The following is a 19,090-nucleotide window of genomic DNA, read 5'->3' as shown; positions in this document are numbered from 1 at the left end:
ATATGTTTACAGTAATTAAAGGAAATTCATTATTTCTCATACAAATGGACTTCTTGACGAAACATAAAATACCAGTTATCATTAAACTTCAGCTGAAGTGAGTAATCTCCAGACCTTCTGTGAGAAATGCTGAAGTATTTAAGCCTTTCATTCACAAGTCAGGAAAGTTGCAAATAACAATGCTAAAAAATTTTAATAAAATTTAACAAAATAAGAAAGCATCCCATAAAGTGTACTGACCAAAGTGGCTGAAAATTCATGCTTAATAAATATATCAATGAAAATTAGAAGTGATCCAGAGCCATTAGTAGTCAAATACAGGTGTTTAATACAAATAATGACTTACTAGACAACTTTCCTTTCCTTTACCAAAAATTGAACCCTATGCCAGTTTGTACTAGTTTGTCACAATCTCAGTGAATAAGCATAATAAAAGAAYAGGCTCAGTGAAAAAAAAACAAAACTAAAACAATCAAGATTTTGAGTTTCCAGGAAAAAGAAAAAACAGTTTATCAAAAACATTTCCTGAGTATCTGGTCCTGTCTTTCAATCTGGAATCTGCATTTACCCCTATTTTCTTACAGAATGATACACACTGAAACTCATGCACTTGCACTTCCTCTATTTGTCCTTTATGAGAAAAGAGATTACTTGTGTGTTTTTGACCTTCTAACAAATAAAATTAATTTAAGAGGATTTTTTTTGGAATAGCTACAGATATATGTCAAAAGCTGTCTACATTTTATGCTGCAAAATCACATGAAGATTTCAGTTTCAATCAGGATGCATCCATTGCACTAAAATTCATAAAACCTTCACAGGAGTTTGGGCATATAATTTTACTAGTGTATGTGGCAAAGTGAATTCTTTGAGATGAATTTTTTTACCTTCCCATTCTCCTTAAAACAACAAATGTAACTCTCCTCAGCCCCAATAACCCAGAAGATGCTCACTACGCATCATTTCAAGATTCTGTGCAGGTTAGAAAATGCTTCAGAAAATTTGAGAAAATTTAGCATCAATCAACCAATAAAATCCACTCACCATCTCTTCGATTAAGCCTTGCAAATCCAGGGCTGTGACTGCTAGACAGCTGTGATGAACTGCTGAACGATGACTGAGGCAAAGCAGACACCAGCTGATCATCACAATTATCTGCCAGTGAAAAATATCACGTTCAGGTTAATACAATGAACACAAGTTACTGGAACTGCAACCAAAGAGAACACTAGAAAAATCTCTGAATTAACCCTGTATCTGAGAAGAGCATGTCTCAAAATTTTTCCCATTGCTGTATTACATGTAAGCCCATCAGTACTGAGGTAGCACTTCTTTTATCAATATTTCATGAGACTACCAGGCTACTATAATTTACTATAATCTTGCTACTATAATTTACCAAGTTCTTCAACTCGTTGTCCTTGCCTATTACAACCTGACTTCTGAGCCTGTACTGATAAATGGTGCACAGCTTGGTCAGCACCATTTCCATGGATAGGAACTGACACCTTCCAATCCTGCCTTAAGTTGAATAGCATGAAACCACAACTGCAGTACATGCTCTTTGTTTTCCTAACATCAGAATTGCAATCACATTAAATTCAGCTACTTCTTCCAAAACCAAACCAAAACAAAAATCCTCTCGTCCATTTTAAGAATTGCAAGAATGACAAAATGGATTTTTTTTTTGCTTTGTCAGCATTATGTGTTTTTGATATAGAAGTAGCATAAAATTGCAGTTATTAACATGCAAGTCCTGACACCCAACAGAATGAAACCTGAGTGTTTCAGAAAAAGAGGACTTAACTGCAGTTCACAATCAATGGTGCACAAGCAAGCAAGCAAATGCTAATCAATACTTGGGATGTTAAATGCCTCTCCAGCTCAATTACTATACAGGGCATGTGTTCATTCTCCATTTAAATTTGCAAAATATAAATTGAGAATCAATATCTCTTCTAGTTTTAGCTGAAAGAAGACTAACTTAAAAACACCAGAATAAGTGTAAGCAAGTCTTTTGATGGCTGTACTATGCTGGCATCTGTTGTTGAGAAAAAGAGGGGAAATTATGTAAGCTATTAGTCTTTATGAAATGGTCTTTTTTTGGGACAAGCATGTTCTCTGAATGCAACTGATAAGTGAAAACTCACAGATGAGTCTGTCTTCTAACCCTTCTGTTCATCTACCAAATCTCTACTACAGAAATAATGAATATTAACTAATAAAAAACCTTTTCCTGACTCAGGGATAATTAAATGTTTCTGCTGAATAAATATGGATATGTCTAATTAGCAGCAATCCATTTATATGCACTATATAAATGTCTCAAGGGCTTTTTCTTCATCTTCAAAAAAAATTTTTTAAGTGGGTTATTCAAGCAATACACTTCCTAAAAAGAAAATCTGATGCTGACTATGACTGCCACAGTTAGGAGTTCTCTCAAATCATAGATACACATGATCCTACAGGTCTACATTTACTATGAAGGAAAAATAAAGTTCCCAGTAGAACATCTAGTCACTACTAAACAAGTGGCCACATTTCTCAGTCCTGATATTCTCACATATACCACACTTCTACCAAATTCAGAGTCTTTCATTCATGTGAAAGGAACAAATGCATTAATTATTTACTTCTATAAATTTATTTCCTGCACTAGCCTTCTATAATACAGACTGCAAAATTATATAACTACTTTTTACTGTCTGACCACAAGCTCATTTTTTATGTTACTATCCACAGACTGTATTTATGAAACAAACTGTGAAGGAAAGGTGAAAGAACTGTGCTGCTTGGGACAAATTTTAGTCCAACAAGTAAGCATGAAAGAAGGAAAAATAATTAAGGAAAATAAGATTTCATCTCAAATGTGTTACACTGGTAGACCTTAGAAAGGGATCTTATTAGTGAAAGGTTTCTTTACAGCACTGAAAAAAAAGAGAACTTTTTATTCATAAAATGCCCCAGAAAGAAAAGACTATGTAGCTGCTGTTTCTTGTTTCCATCAGAGAGCTACTCACACTGGTGATGCAAGGGAGCACTTCAAGGGGCACTGATCTTTATTCTACTGTCAAAACCTACATTGTAAGTCTGAATACCAGAATGAAAAGTGAGAGACAATAGAAAGGTATTTTCCCCAATATCTGTGTACATAATCTTTCACATGCTTCACATTTTCAGGTTGTTTGTTTTAGTGAAGTGACTTACTATGAAATGGATCACTGAGAATAACAACATGTGATCAGTACATATATGCACTAGCAGATACACAACAGTTGAACACACTATTTTTACAACTCTCTTGGCTCAGTCTAAGTCCTCATGCCTTAGAAACAGCTTTTTAATTCAGAAGGGAAGGGTTTATTAAAAAAAAAAAAATCACTGGATGGATGAGTCAACTCTCTCTTTATTGTTTSTCTGCTGACTACACTTCCCACCTTTTTTCCTTCATATGTAGACATTAGGAAGTATTCAACAGTATTGTATTATTCTGCCTGGAAGCTCTAATACTCATATTACTGTGACACTCATACATTGCTTTGAGATATCGCCAGACTAACTCATTAAGCACCTACATATTATTGATTGCATAGTAATCTATATCAAGCTCAATTTGTGTTAGAAGCACATATAAACTGTTGAATATATACAACATACTAGCCAAAAACCAACAGTGCAAGGCAATTTTTTTTTTGTTTTACCAAATATTGATTCAAGAGAAGTGAGCCATGTATCACAGACAGATTTACCCTTTGGATACTTAAACATTTATTTTACACCAGCTGCTGTGCTTTATTTCAGGAAAGTAATCTGATACCAACTTATTCTGTATTGCTTATCATTCCTAAAACACATTCTTGTTCCAGGATATGATGTTCAATTTATCTCAAAATTTAGTAAGAATTCCAAAATTAAATACAAAACACTTTGCAGAAGTTGGCAGGAACCAGATGGTCAGTACTGACTTGTTTCTTGAATTTAATAAAAGCAAATGAAAACCTAATCTGTACATAATGACAATTCTACGTTGTTTCACTACACTGAAAGAAATACTACATGATGAAACACTGTTTGAATTCACTGTTGTACCCATACACTACTGGTCAGTTCTCTTGGACATCCTTTATCCGTACGACATAATAGATCTGGCTGCCAAAGGTCATCCAGTGCTTTCCAGAGATGTTTCACATAGCTTTCCAGGCTCAGTGAACACGTAAATTGCCTATTCTCACATGAGTTTCAAAACAAAATTTTATTTAAAAGCAATGCATGATCTCACATTAATTTTTTGTGATAGATCTTATTTTTAAGCAATAAACAATAGCCAAGGATACTGAAAATGTAAACATATCAGAGTTTTATGCAAAACTGTTTTGCAAGCAAACTCCAGTTCAGGCCTGTGGACTGATTTACAGTCACTATCCCGAGAGGAGAATAGTTGTGAAATAGACGCTGCTGGGATCGGCCAGTGCTGTACTTTGATGTGAGTTGTAACAGTTGTTATTTAAAAAACAACATGTCTGAAAATGAGTAGAATTCAGTAGGATAGATGGGAATTATTCTGGGAATAAGAGGAGAAAAGCTGAAGTACAACTGGTAAAAAACAAAGCAAGAATGTGCAAATACAGGAGGGGAATATATAAACAAATAAATGTTATTTGTTTCATCACCAAACAAAAAGTTATTCTAGTCATCTAAACCATATCCTTCAGTATACCATAATTTCAGTGCTGATTTAATCAAACTTATTAAGCTGACAAACTACGGGGTAGGTAAGTGGTCAGTGAAGTGGACTGAAAACTCTCTGAAGTGCCAGGCTCAGAGGGTTGTGATCAGTGGCACAAAGTCCAGCTGAAGGCCAGTCACTAGTGGTGTATCCCAAGGGTCAGTACTGGGACCAATACTCTTCACACTCTTCATTAGTGACCTGGGGACCAAGTGCACCCTCAGCAAGTTTGCAGACAATACAAAACAGGGAGGAACAGCTGATACACCAGATGGTTGTGCTGACATACAGAAGGACCTTGAGGAGGCCAGAGAAATGTGCAGAGAGGAACCTCATGAGGTTCAACAATGGGAAGTGCAAAGCCCTGCACCTGGAGAGGAATAACCGTATGCACCAGGACAGGCTGGTGCCAAACTGACTGGAAAGTAGCTTTGCAGAGAAGGATATAGGAGTCCTGATGGACAAGTTGACCATGGGCCAGCAATGCATCCTCATGCAAAGATGACCAACAGCATCCCAGGTTGCATTAGGAAGAGCATCTCCAGTAGGTCAAGGGATGTGATCCTTCCCCTCTATTCAGCATTGGTGAGGCCATACCTGAGAAAGAGGATGGGGCCAGACTCTTCTCAGGGGTGCCCAGTGACAGGACAAGAGAAATGGGCCCAAGCTGAAACACAGGAAATTCCATCTGAACATAAAAAAACACTTTTTCACTGTGATGGTGGTTGAACATTGCAACAGGTTGCCCAGAGAGGTTGTGGAGTGTCCATCCTGGAGATACTCAAAACCTAACTGGACATTGTCCTAGGCAATCTGGTCTAGCAGACCCGGCTTCAGCAGGGGGTCGGAGCAAATGATCTCCAGAGGTGTCTTCCAACCTCAACTATTTTGTGATTCTGTGAAGCAACTAAGGCTTTTTAAAGGAGTAAAACAGTATCTGTTGCATGTACAAAAATGCCTATCATTTCTCTTCCAGCTTCAAATACTTTCTCATTATGCAAATTCCAAGTAAACTAAGAGATTATTCATACAGTAGTATCATAGTTTACATAGAACATGCCATTTGAGCTACAACAGATGGAGTTCAAATAGGATATCATGTAGTAAAGCAATTATCATAGTCATTTTTATAACACTGCGGTTGATAAAATAAATTTTATGTCTTTGACCTGGGTAGTATTTTGCTAAAATCATGATGATGATGATGATGATGATGATGATGATGATGATGATGATGATGATAGTAATAGAATACTGGGACAACCTGAGATTTATTTCAGGATACATAAGTATACAATTTGGTTTCCATGCAGAAGAAAAAAAAGACCAATGTCATTTATAGACATTAAGCTTCTTTCCTCTAACATCAAGAATATATAGCACTGATTTTACTGTGGAGCTAACAGTCAGGTTCCTGCATGCCAACACAATTTTCAACTTAAGTTCTAACATAATTTCACAAATTTTGGATACATTTGAGTGCAAATTTACTCTGAATAAGCAAACAGTAGAGCCCAATGAATGCTATGAAGATGCTGTTCAAATTATCTAAAAAGCAGTTGAAACTGTATTACATGAAGAGAAACCTCAGTGAAGCCCTAACTTCCTTCAAACTAAAACATCTCAAGACAAGATCATACAGGAATTGTTCACATTGGAATTTTTGTCTCAACACTGTATCATTTATATACTACAATTTCACTGATTTAATGATTTAATGAAATTAACTCCAGGTATTAAATTGTTGTATGCACTTATTTTTCTTAAACTTAGCTTACTCAAAACTTTTCCAACAAACAAGAACTACCAATTTCTGTTAAAGCAAGACACATTAATTAGGTAGCAAATGTGGAAAAAAATTACAGTGGCTGACTTCCCTAGCAACCTGGTATGTTCTCTGGCCTTATCAAGGACTCAGAGATAACATGGAATGCTTAATGAGCAAAGTGATAAACATTTTAAGTGTAACTAAAAAACAGCTGTTCCAGGAAACCACATCCAAAACCACATAAAAAAAATAAAATTAAATCTAACAAATCAGAGAAAGTTTGCTAATGTTTCCTCAATCTGGGAAAATTAAAAACATGATCAACAGATAAGTAGACTAGCAAGGCACAACTGGAAATGCAACTTGAACAGAATAGAATGGAAGAAATAATAACCCTAGGAGTCTCTAGGAGTCTCTAGTCTTTCTTGTGCAGGTGAAGCTGAAATGCTTAGGAGGGATTTAATTTGCTGTTATCAATACACTCAGATTTAAATAAACTGAGCTCTACTCAGCCCTGGTGAGGCCCCATCTGGAGTACTGCATCCAGTTCTGAGCTCCCCAGTACAAGAGGGAYGTGGCACTACTGGAGCAAGTCCAGCGAAGGGCCACAAAGAGGATTAGGGGACTGGAGCATCTCTCTTATGAGGAAAGGCTGAGAGAGCTGGGCCTCTTTAGCCTGGAGAAGAGAAGGCTGAGAGGAGATCTTATCAACGTGTACAAGTATCTGAAGGGAGGGTGTCGAGAGGATGGGACCAGACTCTTTTCAGTGGTGCCCAGCGACAGGACGCGAGGCAACAGGCACAAACTGAAACACAGGCAGTTCCATCTGAACATGAGRARAAACTTCTTCACTGTGAGGGTGACAGTGCACTGGAACAGGTTGCCCAGAGAGGTTGTGGAGTCTCCTTCTCTGGAGATATTCAAAATCCGCCTGGACGCGATCCTGTGCAACGTGCTCTAGGTGACCCTGCTTGAGCAGGGGGGTTGGACTAGATGATCTCCAGAGGTCCCTTTCAACCTCAGCGATTCTGTGATTCTGTGATTCTGTGAATACCTGTGATAACTAACTTAAAAATAAGGATCTTAAACTGCAGCTTTAAGAAAGAAGGCTCTTAATAATAAAAAGAATGTCATATTGTACTGACAGGAGTGGTACTTGCTGAAACTTTAAAAAAGGTGCCACAAAACATATCCTCCAGTAGGTATAGCTTTCAGCTATGATTCAGCTATGGATGCTTTAAAGTGTTCTTCCTATTGCCTGAAGGCCCAAATGCCCTTGAGACCATCTCCTATTTTCAACAGAAGATAATATCTACTTTTCTCTAGGAATGAGCATATATCTCACTTTACTTAAAAGAACTTTTAAATATGTTAACTGTGGTAATTTAGTCTTAGGCCCATGTGCAAGTTTGTAATTAGTTTTTAAAGATTCACTGAATTTAATGGGATTCATATGACACATTTAAAAGGAGATGTGCCCCTCTCTTTCTTTTCCTGAGAGGTATTGAGCATAAAGCTGATCCTTGCTGTGGTGAACTCTTCATCAATAAGGACGAGAATAATGAGGAGAAGTCAAGTTGACGGATTCACACACAATAAGATCAGGCTAGTTCAGGCCTTTTATYTATACTTTATACAACACTACTTAACAGGCAAGCTGGTCTGTCGTTGCTGCTGTTGCTGCTATTGGCTTCACTTTGCATTCCCTTCCTAAAGAGGGAGACACTGATTTTGTTCAAATAACCCTATTTTGTTCAAATAACCTCGTCATCTTGTGTCCCTTGCTGCCCACTGGTAGCTAAGAGTATAAAACAGGCCACAATAATAGTTCACCCTGTAATGCACACCTTTAAGAGCTTCTTGAAGCAGTTCTTAGATAGTAGCGTTCCCCTTTTCTGTTCTTCAGTTCATTCTGTGGAAGATTTTTAGGCATTTCTATGTATCCCATTTGAAGTGCATATACGAGCCATCAAAGCTCACAGTGCTCCCGTTTGCTGAGGTTTTCTAGCCATTTTCAGTTGCTTATAACTTTGAAAAGTGTTAAGCCTTCAAGGTAAATTTTTCTGGTGACTGCCCTAGGCTAATCTTTTTCTTTGAACATGAATTTTCTATAGAGTGTTCAGCTATTTCTCTTTCTTTTTCTTTTTCTTTTTCTTTTTTTTTTTTTGAAAGGGGGGGATTTCATTGCCCAAGATAAAAAAGAGAAATAAAAAAGGTCTTCAGACTTTTGTTACTGTTTTCCTGCCAATGGAAAGAACGGTTATCTCTTTAGCAAGGGGATAACCTTCACAGCAGGACTGATTCTTTTGTTGTATTTGAGAAAATCTTCATTTTCTGCTAAAGTTATTAGCCTTTGAAGACTGGAGCTCACACAAATTCAGCACAGAATTCTTTGACTTAGTGTTAAATTTCCCTAATAGTCAATTCTCATTAGGCATGTGACATCCACCTTAATGCAAACATGCAATGTCAGAGTTCCTTCTTTGCAAAGAGCAATCCAGACTTCACAGTTGTGGTTGTTTCTTGCCAAGAAAGGACCAAGAACTGGAAGGGAGAAGAAGCAGCCATCTTTCCTATGGGCTCACTGGCTACCTTATTGCTGTCCAGAAGCACAGAAGCCTTTGTGACTGGCTTATAAGCCAGACCACAGGGAGAAAGATAGATTGGAACAAGTTAAGTGAGATGGATCAGGATGTAATGACAAAGGACTTGATGAAAAAAAAAAAAGTTCTGTTTCCAAAGACAGACATTTGCAAAGACAGACACACTGTAATAAATCTTCAATACCTGATATGGTTGTTACCACTGGGAATTATGCTTTGCTCAGATTTTTTTTATTTGCACCTTTATTGACCTTTCATTTTTCACATGAATTCATGAACCATCTTTGTCCCATAGTTTAGAGATAGGAGCATGAACACCATGGGGACAATCTAATTAGTTTTAACAAAATGAAATAAAGGACTTCCCTGTTCCCAGTATCCAGAGATCTACCAAGAACCAACAGCTCTTGTCTTAACTGATGGTAAGGACATATTGATAATTGATTTAACAACCCCTGATTCTCTTGGTCTTTTTTAGAAACTTTCAGTCTATGTTCCYGTGCAAGTAGAAACCTGACACTATGACTTAGCTTCTAATTACTAATGCCCTTTGAAACCAAAGTAAGTCCTTCCATTAAGTTCAATGGTTGTTGGATTGAGGCTGTATTTTTTATAGATTCCAATTACATTTTATGTGTCTGAATTCAGTGGTGAAAGAGGATTTGATTCAATAAAACATTAGAGTAGGACAAATTAGAACTGAGAGCTGATGGGAGAAATGCATCATTTTCTATTAGGTACTACTTATTCACTTTAAAGACATATAGCAAAATACATTAATTAACCAAATATGCTGCAGTAACACTTTTATATCAGCTTGTTCAAGGTGTACCCTAAAGAAAATACAAGAAAGTAGAAGCGACACAGATATGCAAGGACCTTCTCTATTTTTTCTTAAAGCAATACTCTATATCAAACAGAAATCAAAACTAGCAGGACTAAGCAGAACACATTCTAAAACACCAGCAGAATCTAAAATTGGTGGGATCTTATGGGACCATGCCTATTTGTTCCAACTCAAATGGATATTGTTTATGTAGTATTTTTATTATTAAAAGTTCATTCATTGTATTTTTTGTTGTTCTTGAGTTTGGGTGGGGATCTGGGCAAATAAAAATATAGCTCGATAAGGCTTTTTTAACATTAAAAAGTATTACATGTTATTTACCTTAGCTATTTATCAGTGTGTTTCAACAGTGTTAATTAGACTGAGCTTATGAGTAAAAATTTTAATTCAGTATATATAATGGCTTCATTCTGTGAAAAGCAATGAAAATAACTCAATTCTTAATATCAGCTGAAAGTATTTTAAAAATTTATGGTAGTAAAATGGCAAGATTTTGAGAGAGAACAAAGTATAATTTATAATAACGAAACTGATAAAAGGGATTTACAATTTAAAAGTAAAATATTATTTTGGCACCGATACAAAATAGATATTTTTTTAAAATCAGTATTAACTGTTTCCCATGTAGCTGTGCAGTATCTGAAAACTAATTTTATAACAGCATGGAATGTCATTTCTCATGAAATTTATCTTACGCCTTTGCATTGGATTATTAAATTTTCACTGTCTTTGTGCCATTCTATTATGTTTTGAAATTCAGAGTGTTTGATCATGCATTTCATTTATTTTTCAGCTGGGATAACATAAACAGATGTTAACAATTTTTTTTTTGAGATTAATAAATTATCTTTACAAAAAATCAGAGTATTTCAAACGCCTCATTACTAGAAGAATGTAGAAATCCTTTTTCTTTCTCCTAAACTAACATGCAGATAAAATACACAAAGAAGGAGGCAGGGGTTGTTTTGTTTGTTTCTATTTAAAATTATAACTTTGCTTTTCTTTAATCAAACTTTGCTCAAAGGTAGAGGCTTTCCATTTCACTCTGCAAGAAAATTTTGTCTATTTACAAGTTAGAAGAGGAAAGAGAAAACCTTTATTTATTCAATGCAAAATATACACCAAAATGTTTCAGAGAGAAATGAGTAATTAAATTCAGTGCCTCAAAAAATAATACAATCCAGGACTCTGGTAATGAAATTAACTGAGGAAAAGGCATTTTCAATTAAATCCTATCAACTGGGAATGAGCTGTATGTAGAAAGTCCTGGCCATCTTTATAATCATGTTTCAGCCAGCAAACTTAAAGAAACTGCATTTAAAGATCTCCTTGTGTTTGCAAAGAGATTACCCACTCCAGAAATAATATATAGAATAACTCACAAATATTTTACAAAAATCCATGTATTTTTAAGTTCTTTCACTAAGGTTCTTTCAGGTCAATGGAAATTACATTTGTAGGATACACCTTAGAACCAAAGCTTTATAAAAAGGAAACTGTTTTTCCTGGCTGTTAATCACTCTATACAGTATCTCTGAGGGGATGATCTAGCACAGACCTTTACAAATTGGTAACGTTTGCTTGAGATCTGCAAGATTCCACTTAGGTATAAAATACTACAACAATAAATCCCCTTGATTTCACTCTTCTGTTACAGTTCTACAGCTATGAACCTCCACTGATTTCCAGCTTGGTTCTTACTAATACAAGCAAAATATATCATATATTAAGCCACTGTAAAACTAGATTAACAAACCACTTGGTGGAAAGATATTATTAATGTTCTTTCTCATATATAAATCTCATTGTATCTTAACAAAGAATACAATTGCAAGATACAGCTTTATTTGCTGTTAAATATAGGGAGGTGAGGAGAGGGAATGGTGTTTAGGGGAAAATGAATACAGGTAAGAATGTTTAAGCTGTAAAAGTCTCATGGTTTTACCGTATCTACCAATATTTACTTCTGTATTACTATTAGTAGAATTCTTGCTAAATTTTTCAAAGAATTTCAGACCAAAAGATGCCAATCTGATCTCTTGTCTCTCAGAGGTCATATCAAATATGGCAATTTAGTTAGATAAATTTCAGTACTCAAAATGCTGGTGGTGGAAAAGAGCAGAAACTGAAATGCCAGCACTTCTAAAATCTCAGTGATAAACAATCCASTGAGAAATGTCCAGGGGATCCCAGGAAGGTCCCTCTCAGCCTGAGAGGAAAATTCTAAATCTAGTTATTCTAAATCTAGTTATTGGTTTACTTTTGAAGCCTCGCCAAATATTTCCTTGCAGGACAACTGCAATGGTTTGCAAGTACCTCCCATACACAGGCACCTGAAACACAATTTCTGAATAGGAGAGCAGGGTAGCTGGGCCACTTTGCATCGCGCAGGATTCMATACACTCATTGGCAGTCTTTGTGTCTTAGGTAAAGGAAGATAATTTTTAAACCACCTCTGGCAATATCACTTGCAGTTGTTTAACAAGACTTAAACAGCTTAGGTTACCTTTATAGGCATTTGCCTTCCATTCCCAAAGCTGAGGAATTAACAGTAACAGCAAAATCCTTCTGGGATGTATCACAGAGAGGTAATTTAGGAGCAGTTAATTTGCATCAAGGGAAAAAGTCAGCACAATTGGCTGAGCCAAAGACAAGAAGAAAGGTCCAAGGCCAAGCAATGCTACATGTGACAGTAGTGACTGCTGTTTTGGTCAAAGACAGGAGGGGAACATGTACTCTGGTCCCTGCCTGTCACCTCCAAAGGTAGAGAGCCAACTCTGTCAGAAAGCAACTGGCACAAACAATGAAACTCAAGAGGTCTCGGCATGCTGTGGGCCATACCATTAAAATCTGCATTATGCAAGAAAAGAGGTAACGACAATATATACATTTACCAATTTCAACACTAAGAGAATCAATACCAGATTCCATATACAAACAGGCTACAAAATTTGTCCCAGAAACAGAATAGGAAGCACATCATTCATACATACACACAGTCTAATTTTATTTTACCATGTTGTAAATCCACCTTTTTCTTGATAACTTCATAAATTTAAATATCATTAATGCTAGGAAATAACATCTTATTTCAAAGATAAGATTTCAAAGATAAGATCTTACGTCTAACTTCCGTTGTAAGCCTTTGGATCTTGTTATCTTTTCTCAAAATGAATGAAAAATCTCTTGACTTCACTATCAGTTATATTTTTTCAAGTGCAAGTTTATACAGATGGAGATCAAATCACTTCTCCACTTCTTTAATAAGACAAATTCCTTTGATCTTATTCAGTGAAACTCATTTTCCCACCCTTGCAATGTTTTGAACTTTCTCCAGGATTTGCATATTTTTTCTGAAGGGAAGCTACTGGAAGAGGAACCAGTAGCAGGGTTGAGTGCTTTGTACAGAAATCAAATTGATTTCCTAGCTCTTATTTCTTTTGTCCCATTATTTTAAAGTATTGAGATGCTTTGTCAAAACTTTGCCCATGGCATTACCTAGTGTTCATTTTGAGGAAGTTTCCCACAATGACCCCTTAAACATTTCTTAGGTCAGTATTTCCCAGGATACTCTCCCATCTACTGGACATAGCCTAAATTGGTAGATCCCATATGTACTACCCATGTGACTTAAATCTATGTTTATCTCACTAAAAAACATGGTATTTTGAATGATGAATCTGTAAACAGACAATACAGATCAGTCTCGCTGCCTTTCTTTTTTTATTTACAGGATCAGTAATTATTATGTGACTTTTATTTTGTCATATATCATTCTCAAAATAGGACTGGACTAAGTACCAGTCTCTGAGGGATCCTGCTAACCACAGCTCAACTTACTGATATCATCCGATTTACAGCCACATTTTGAGATTGGCATTGAGCCAGTTTTCATGCATTTAAGTTGTTTGACATTAATAATGTACAATGCAGGTTCATTTAATGAAAAATCTTACAGCTTAGTAAGTCACATGATTAAAAGTTATCCAGGCATAAAGTATTAACAAAAGCACTGTTATCAATTAGATTTCTAATTAATACGCCATTTACTCCTTTGGTGTGAAGTGTGTCCTTACTAGTAAAGTTTTTACGCTCAGTTGATGTGAATACCCAAGCCCACCCTGATGTTCTGTTTTAGACTCAAACGCAGTTACTATTACTCTAGCCTCTATCCTTACATCTTATCCAAATCATTGTTTATGAAGATACATTTCTGTCATTAAAAACTATTATTTTCTTAAAGTCTAAATACCACTCCTGTTCACTGACAAGTTAGTTGATCAATTTTTAAGTTGTGAATGAAAACAATGACTAACTGATATTCTGACATATGTAGAATGCATGGACACTTTTTAAAAAAGAAAACTATTTCCATTGCTTGAGTCATGTATTACAAATCAGTGTAAACTGAATAGGAACAGGTATCTCCACTCTGCTCAGATGCGAGATAAATAGCAAAATCTTCTATGTGAGGTTACTACTACAACTGTACATGAAGCAGTCAGCACATTCACTGAGAAATACTAGAGGAGTACGAGGATATGAACAAAGGTGACTAAAATGGCAGTACTTGGAGCATAAGAATACTGAAAATATTAAAAGGGTGTAATTCTTTCTCCTTACACTTACGATGAAGATCTTTCATGCCATAATTTTGATAAAGTATTGGGTTCAAATTTTCCAGGATCTTATTTTCTTAAAGAAATGACTCAGCAACTGTCATTTAGCTTTGAGTTAATTTTTACTGAACTTAAATTTTTAGATAATTTTTTTCTGCTTTTTCTGTATATCTTAAGAAGAAAACTTAGTTCTCTACTAATTTTCTCATGTTTCTGAGGGCATAATTTGTTCAGATTCTGTACATAAATTCCTAAATTTATATGGGAGCTAGTAATCCCATGGATATCCATGATCTATTGATGGGCACAGAGTTAAGCATGGGTACTTTTTTTTTTTTCCGAATAATCAGGATTGACTGAGGTACTTAAATTGTCAGAATCACTGACATGAATGATGAAATCTGACTTCATTAATCAAATGCAATAAAAAAGCTACAAAACATTTTAAGAGGACCAAATGGAAAAGACTGTCATTTACGTAAACATATTTTTTTTCATATTTCAAAAAAATGTACAGATTTATTAATGTTCTGAAAATGAGAAGTGCTTCTACCATGGTAAATTTAAAAATAGAGACAGTATCTATAGTCTTGCTATTTATCTATAATGAGTTCTACATGGATACATCTGAAATAAAAAGCAGAAGAAATTAATAATGCACAAGTACTTATAATAGGAACATTACACATTCCTTACAAATCTTAAAACTCAAGTCTGCATCCCTCATTGCATGTTACYGTATGCTACAGTCCCTTCTCAATTATTATGGGTGACTGGAACACACTTCTCCCTCTCTTTTGATGCCATTTCTCCACCTGGCCATTTGGTTGAAATGGAGTTACACACTATTACCTTTTGCATGCTTTGGAAGAGGTATTTTGAAAGCTAAGATATTTGTCAGAGTGTTCCAGCCTACATGCACTGATGAATAATATCTTATTATCCAGTTACTTTAAAACTCAGTTAAATCATTTTCACTTAATTCAGAATGCCCCAAAAAACCAACTTTGTCAATGTTCTTCATATGAAAAAGTGAAAACCCACAAAACTGCATGTTCTACTTTTACTAACATTCATTAGAAAGATTTCTCTTCCTTGCTCACTTTTTGTACTCAAATTGCTTGCTGTTCATTCCACCAAAAGCATAATTCCTGTTCCAGTCTTTGTGCCTATCTTGAATGCCTCCCTGTTTGGTTTGGGACTGCTTATCACAGAAAGCAGCAGCTCAGGATGACTCCCCTGTCAAGGGGCTGCCTGTGGTGCCTCCCTCCAAGTGCATTGTCAAACAGCTTCATTGATCTTACAGCCAAACTCATCTTCAAACTCTTCTAGGGATCCAGACTTTGTTTATTCCCTCCTTTAGCTGACCATTGTTCTTAACTAAAATACTCACTGTTTCACTTCCTTGAATATTCAAATGTCTCTTTGCTAGACTAGTTGCTATCTCCTCCATTTTACTAGCTAATAAACAATTTCTTGCCCCAACAATAGAAAAAACCTCCCCCAATCTTTTGGCAACACACTGTAATGTGTTAGTGTAAACATCTCTTACACTGGACTTCATATGCAGTATCTATCAGTGCATTAAGAAACATACAAAAGCCTAAATGTGATTATCCACTTAAACATTCTGGGGTACAAGTGCATCTGGTGGAATACCCTACTGCTACATTGTAGGCACACTGTAAACCACCCTAYGCATTTTGACCATCCAGTAAATACAGGCGACTGAGCGTTCTCTGATGTGTTGAAATATGCGCACCTCCTTTGAGCCAGTAGCATCTTTTCCAAGAGAAAACATGCCACATCAATATGACTAATGATAACATACCACAGCGGCTTCCACAGAAAACAGCTTTTCAGTGCAGGCTTCACAGGGACAGATCCCAGCAATTGCAGCTGTGCACAGAGATCTAATAAACGTGCTCTCATCCATTTGTTTATCCACATACCATTCAATGCCCTATTAACAGCTTAAGTGCTATATAGCACTCCATATAGGACTGAATTTCACGAAAGGGTGTGCAGAAGTTGCTCATAAATTAAAATACTTTTCTCACACATAMCTCAACAGTTATTTACACTCTAAGATAAAACAAGCCAATATTTGGTGTGAAGGCCAATAGGCATTGATAAAATCTGAGAACAAGAAAGAGTAGAAGAGATCGGAAAATCACTAGCTGGCAAATTCCCATCGCTGGATCAGAGCATAACTGTGTCCCAGGAAGAAGGCCAAAGAAAGGTACGTTCTCTTTCATAACCCACTAGGCTTATAAATTTACTCAAACCAGCTCTGTGCCAAGCACTGAAAGTTTCACTGTATGCTATATTTCACTGGCATGTTTCTCAGAAAATTAACTGCAAATCCCCCAATATAATTTCTTCCTCAAACTGAAATTCAGTGTGGCTCTAGCTGAATATCCATAAAATAAATAATAATAATAAAGTCCTGAACCGAAACCTGGAGACAAAATGATTTCTGAGACATTTGGATAGATCTTTATATAGTGATCATAACTCCTAAAACTTGTGAAACCAGTGGTATTCTTTCTCAACATAAAATATAATGCAACACAGGGAACTTCACCACACAGAGAAGAAAAACAGTGGATCAAAATCTGTTTTATGAAGTGACCTCTTTGTGCTTTGACTTTAACAGTGACTCAGACAAGAACTTCCTTACAAAATGGACTTCCTTTGTTTGCACAAGTTTAACTGAAGATGCCTGTGTGTCAGGCACCGCATTCAAACTCTAGCCTAACAAGCACGGTGGCATCATGCTATGCTGGGTTGGTCTTGCACAGAGAAAGGACTTTTAACCAGTGCTTTAAATCTGCCTTTGGGCTTCTCTAACAGAATAAATAGCAAGGAATAAGGAAGCTCCTTAGTACATATCCAAAACACTGAATTACTCCTATCACCAGAACACATGGATTTAAATGGTGAATCATTTCAAAACAAAATTCTGCAACTATATTTTATGCTGTGGAGGCATTCCTTTAATTTAATAGTTAACCTATCAAGATGATGTACAATAAGACACAGAGTAAAAATTAATAAAAAACAAGAGGGAATATCTCGCTGTTCCTATATTGTTCACTTTACACATTTCTAAGTCACTTACGGAGAGTAGGGGAATACTTTCCTCTTTCTCCCCTCCCCTGCCGCTCCCCCTCAAGAGCCACTGTGTTGTATTAAATTATAAAGAAAACCTTTTGGAGATTTTTGAAAGCTTATTCCCAGCCAAGCTTGTTAAAATTGCTAAAAGCATTTCAACTGATGGAATGTTTTCCTTGAAAGAACAATTCTACAATGCACAAAACAGAGCTTTATTATTATTACTTTTTAACTGCATGGTTAAGTAATATCATGAACGGACAGCACAGAGATGTCATGTTGAACAGAGTAAGATTTCAGGATTTTGTTTTGAAAACATTTTATTCATCCTTTTCTGACATGAACTGAACACAACRTACCCTAGGTACCACCTTTGCATTAGAAAGAGATGAGCATAGGATTCTGACTATGGCAAAGCTTTATTGTTCAAGTTCTAACATGAGCCTCATCACCAAATTCAGGGAAACTGAACTGAAACCAGTGAAAGTCTGTATGACTATGTTCTGAGCATTTTACCTGATTTGAACTGATAGTCTACATCTCAGACATTAATTTTCAGTGAGTTTGCTATTTACTGCTCCTTCCTCACCATGATATGGCATTGGCAGAATGATATTCTGTGTAATCTGCAATTTTCAACAAAGTTATTTCTCAGCCAAACTTATTAGAACAATGAAGTAACCAGAAACAGCTGCCTCCAAGTAGTAGAGATACATAGAACTGTGTTGATTAAAAATAAGAAGAGTAATCCAATGGTATTGCTACTTTTTACTGTTTTACTGTGCCTGCAAGCATCTTTGCTGTCAGTGAGCATGTGGGCTGTGCAGAGTTCCCTTTCCATTGCCCTTCGCATCAGCTACTGCAGGGCTGGGGCTGACAGCATTTAGGACCATGTGTGGCAGCTCAATGTCATGCAAAGTTCTGCCTAAGCAGGGCGAATCCTCAGGTGATCAAACCCACTGGCTTCCTGAATGCTTTTTATAAGAGCAAGAAGAGTGAGCTGGTCTGAAGCATTACAGTGTTTCCTGTTTTCCGTCACTAGGAATAATAATCACAGAATCACAGAATGGTTGAGGTTGGAAGGGACCTCTGGAGATCATCTAGTCCAACCCCCCTGCTCAAGCAGGGTCACCTAGAGCATGTTGCACAGCATTGCATCCAGGCGGGTTTTGAATATCTCCAGAGAAGGAGACTCCACCACCTCTCGGGGCAACCTGTTCCAGTGCTCTGTCACCCTCACAGTGAAGAAGTTTCTCCTCATGTTCAGATGGAACTGTTTGTGTTTCAGTTTGTGCCTGTTGCCTCGTGTCCTGTCGCTGGGCACCACYGAAAAGAGTCTGGTCCCATCCTCTCGACACCCTCCCTTCAGATACTTGTACACGTTGATAAGATCTCCTCTCAGCCTTCTCT

General features: G+C 36.5%; 1 protein-coding gene across 1 annotated transcript in view; it reads right to left on the bottom strand.

Moving 5' to 3' along the window:
* Positions 1-19,090, bottom strand: part of LOC112965249 (contactin-associated protein-like 4) — a 233,587-nt gene that overhangs the window by 188,377 nt on the left and 26,120 nt on the right. Inside the window, exon 2 of the mRNA XM_026064067.1 lies at positions 1,045-1,155. Within this exon, the coding sequence (XP_025919852.1) occupies positions 1,045-1,155 (111 nt within the window). The remainder of the gene's footprint in view (positions 1-1,044; positions 1,156-19,090) is intronic.

The sequence above is a fragment of the Apteryx rowi genome, unplaced genomic scaffold (genome assembly GCF_003343035.1).
Source record: "Apteryx rowi isolate R43461 unplaced genomic scaffold, aptRow1 scaffold_208, whole genome shotgun sequence".
Taxonomy (NCBI): domain Eukaryota; kingdom Metazoa; phylum Chordata; class Aves; order Apterygiformes; family Apterygidae; genus Apteryx; species Apteryx rowi.
This window is presented reverse-complemented; position numbering and strand designations above follow the sequence as displayed.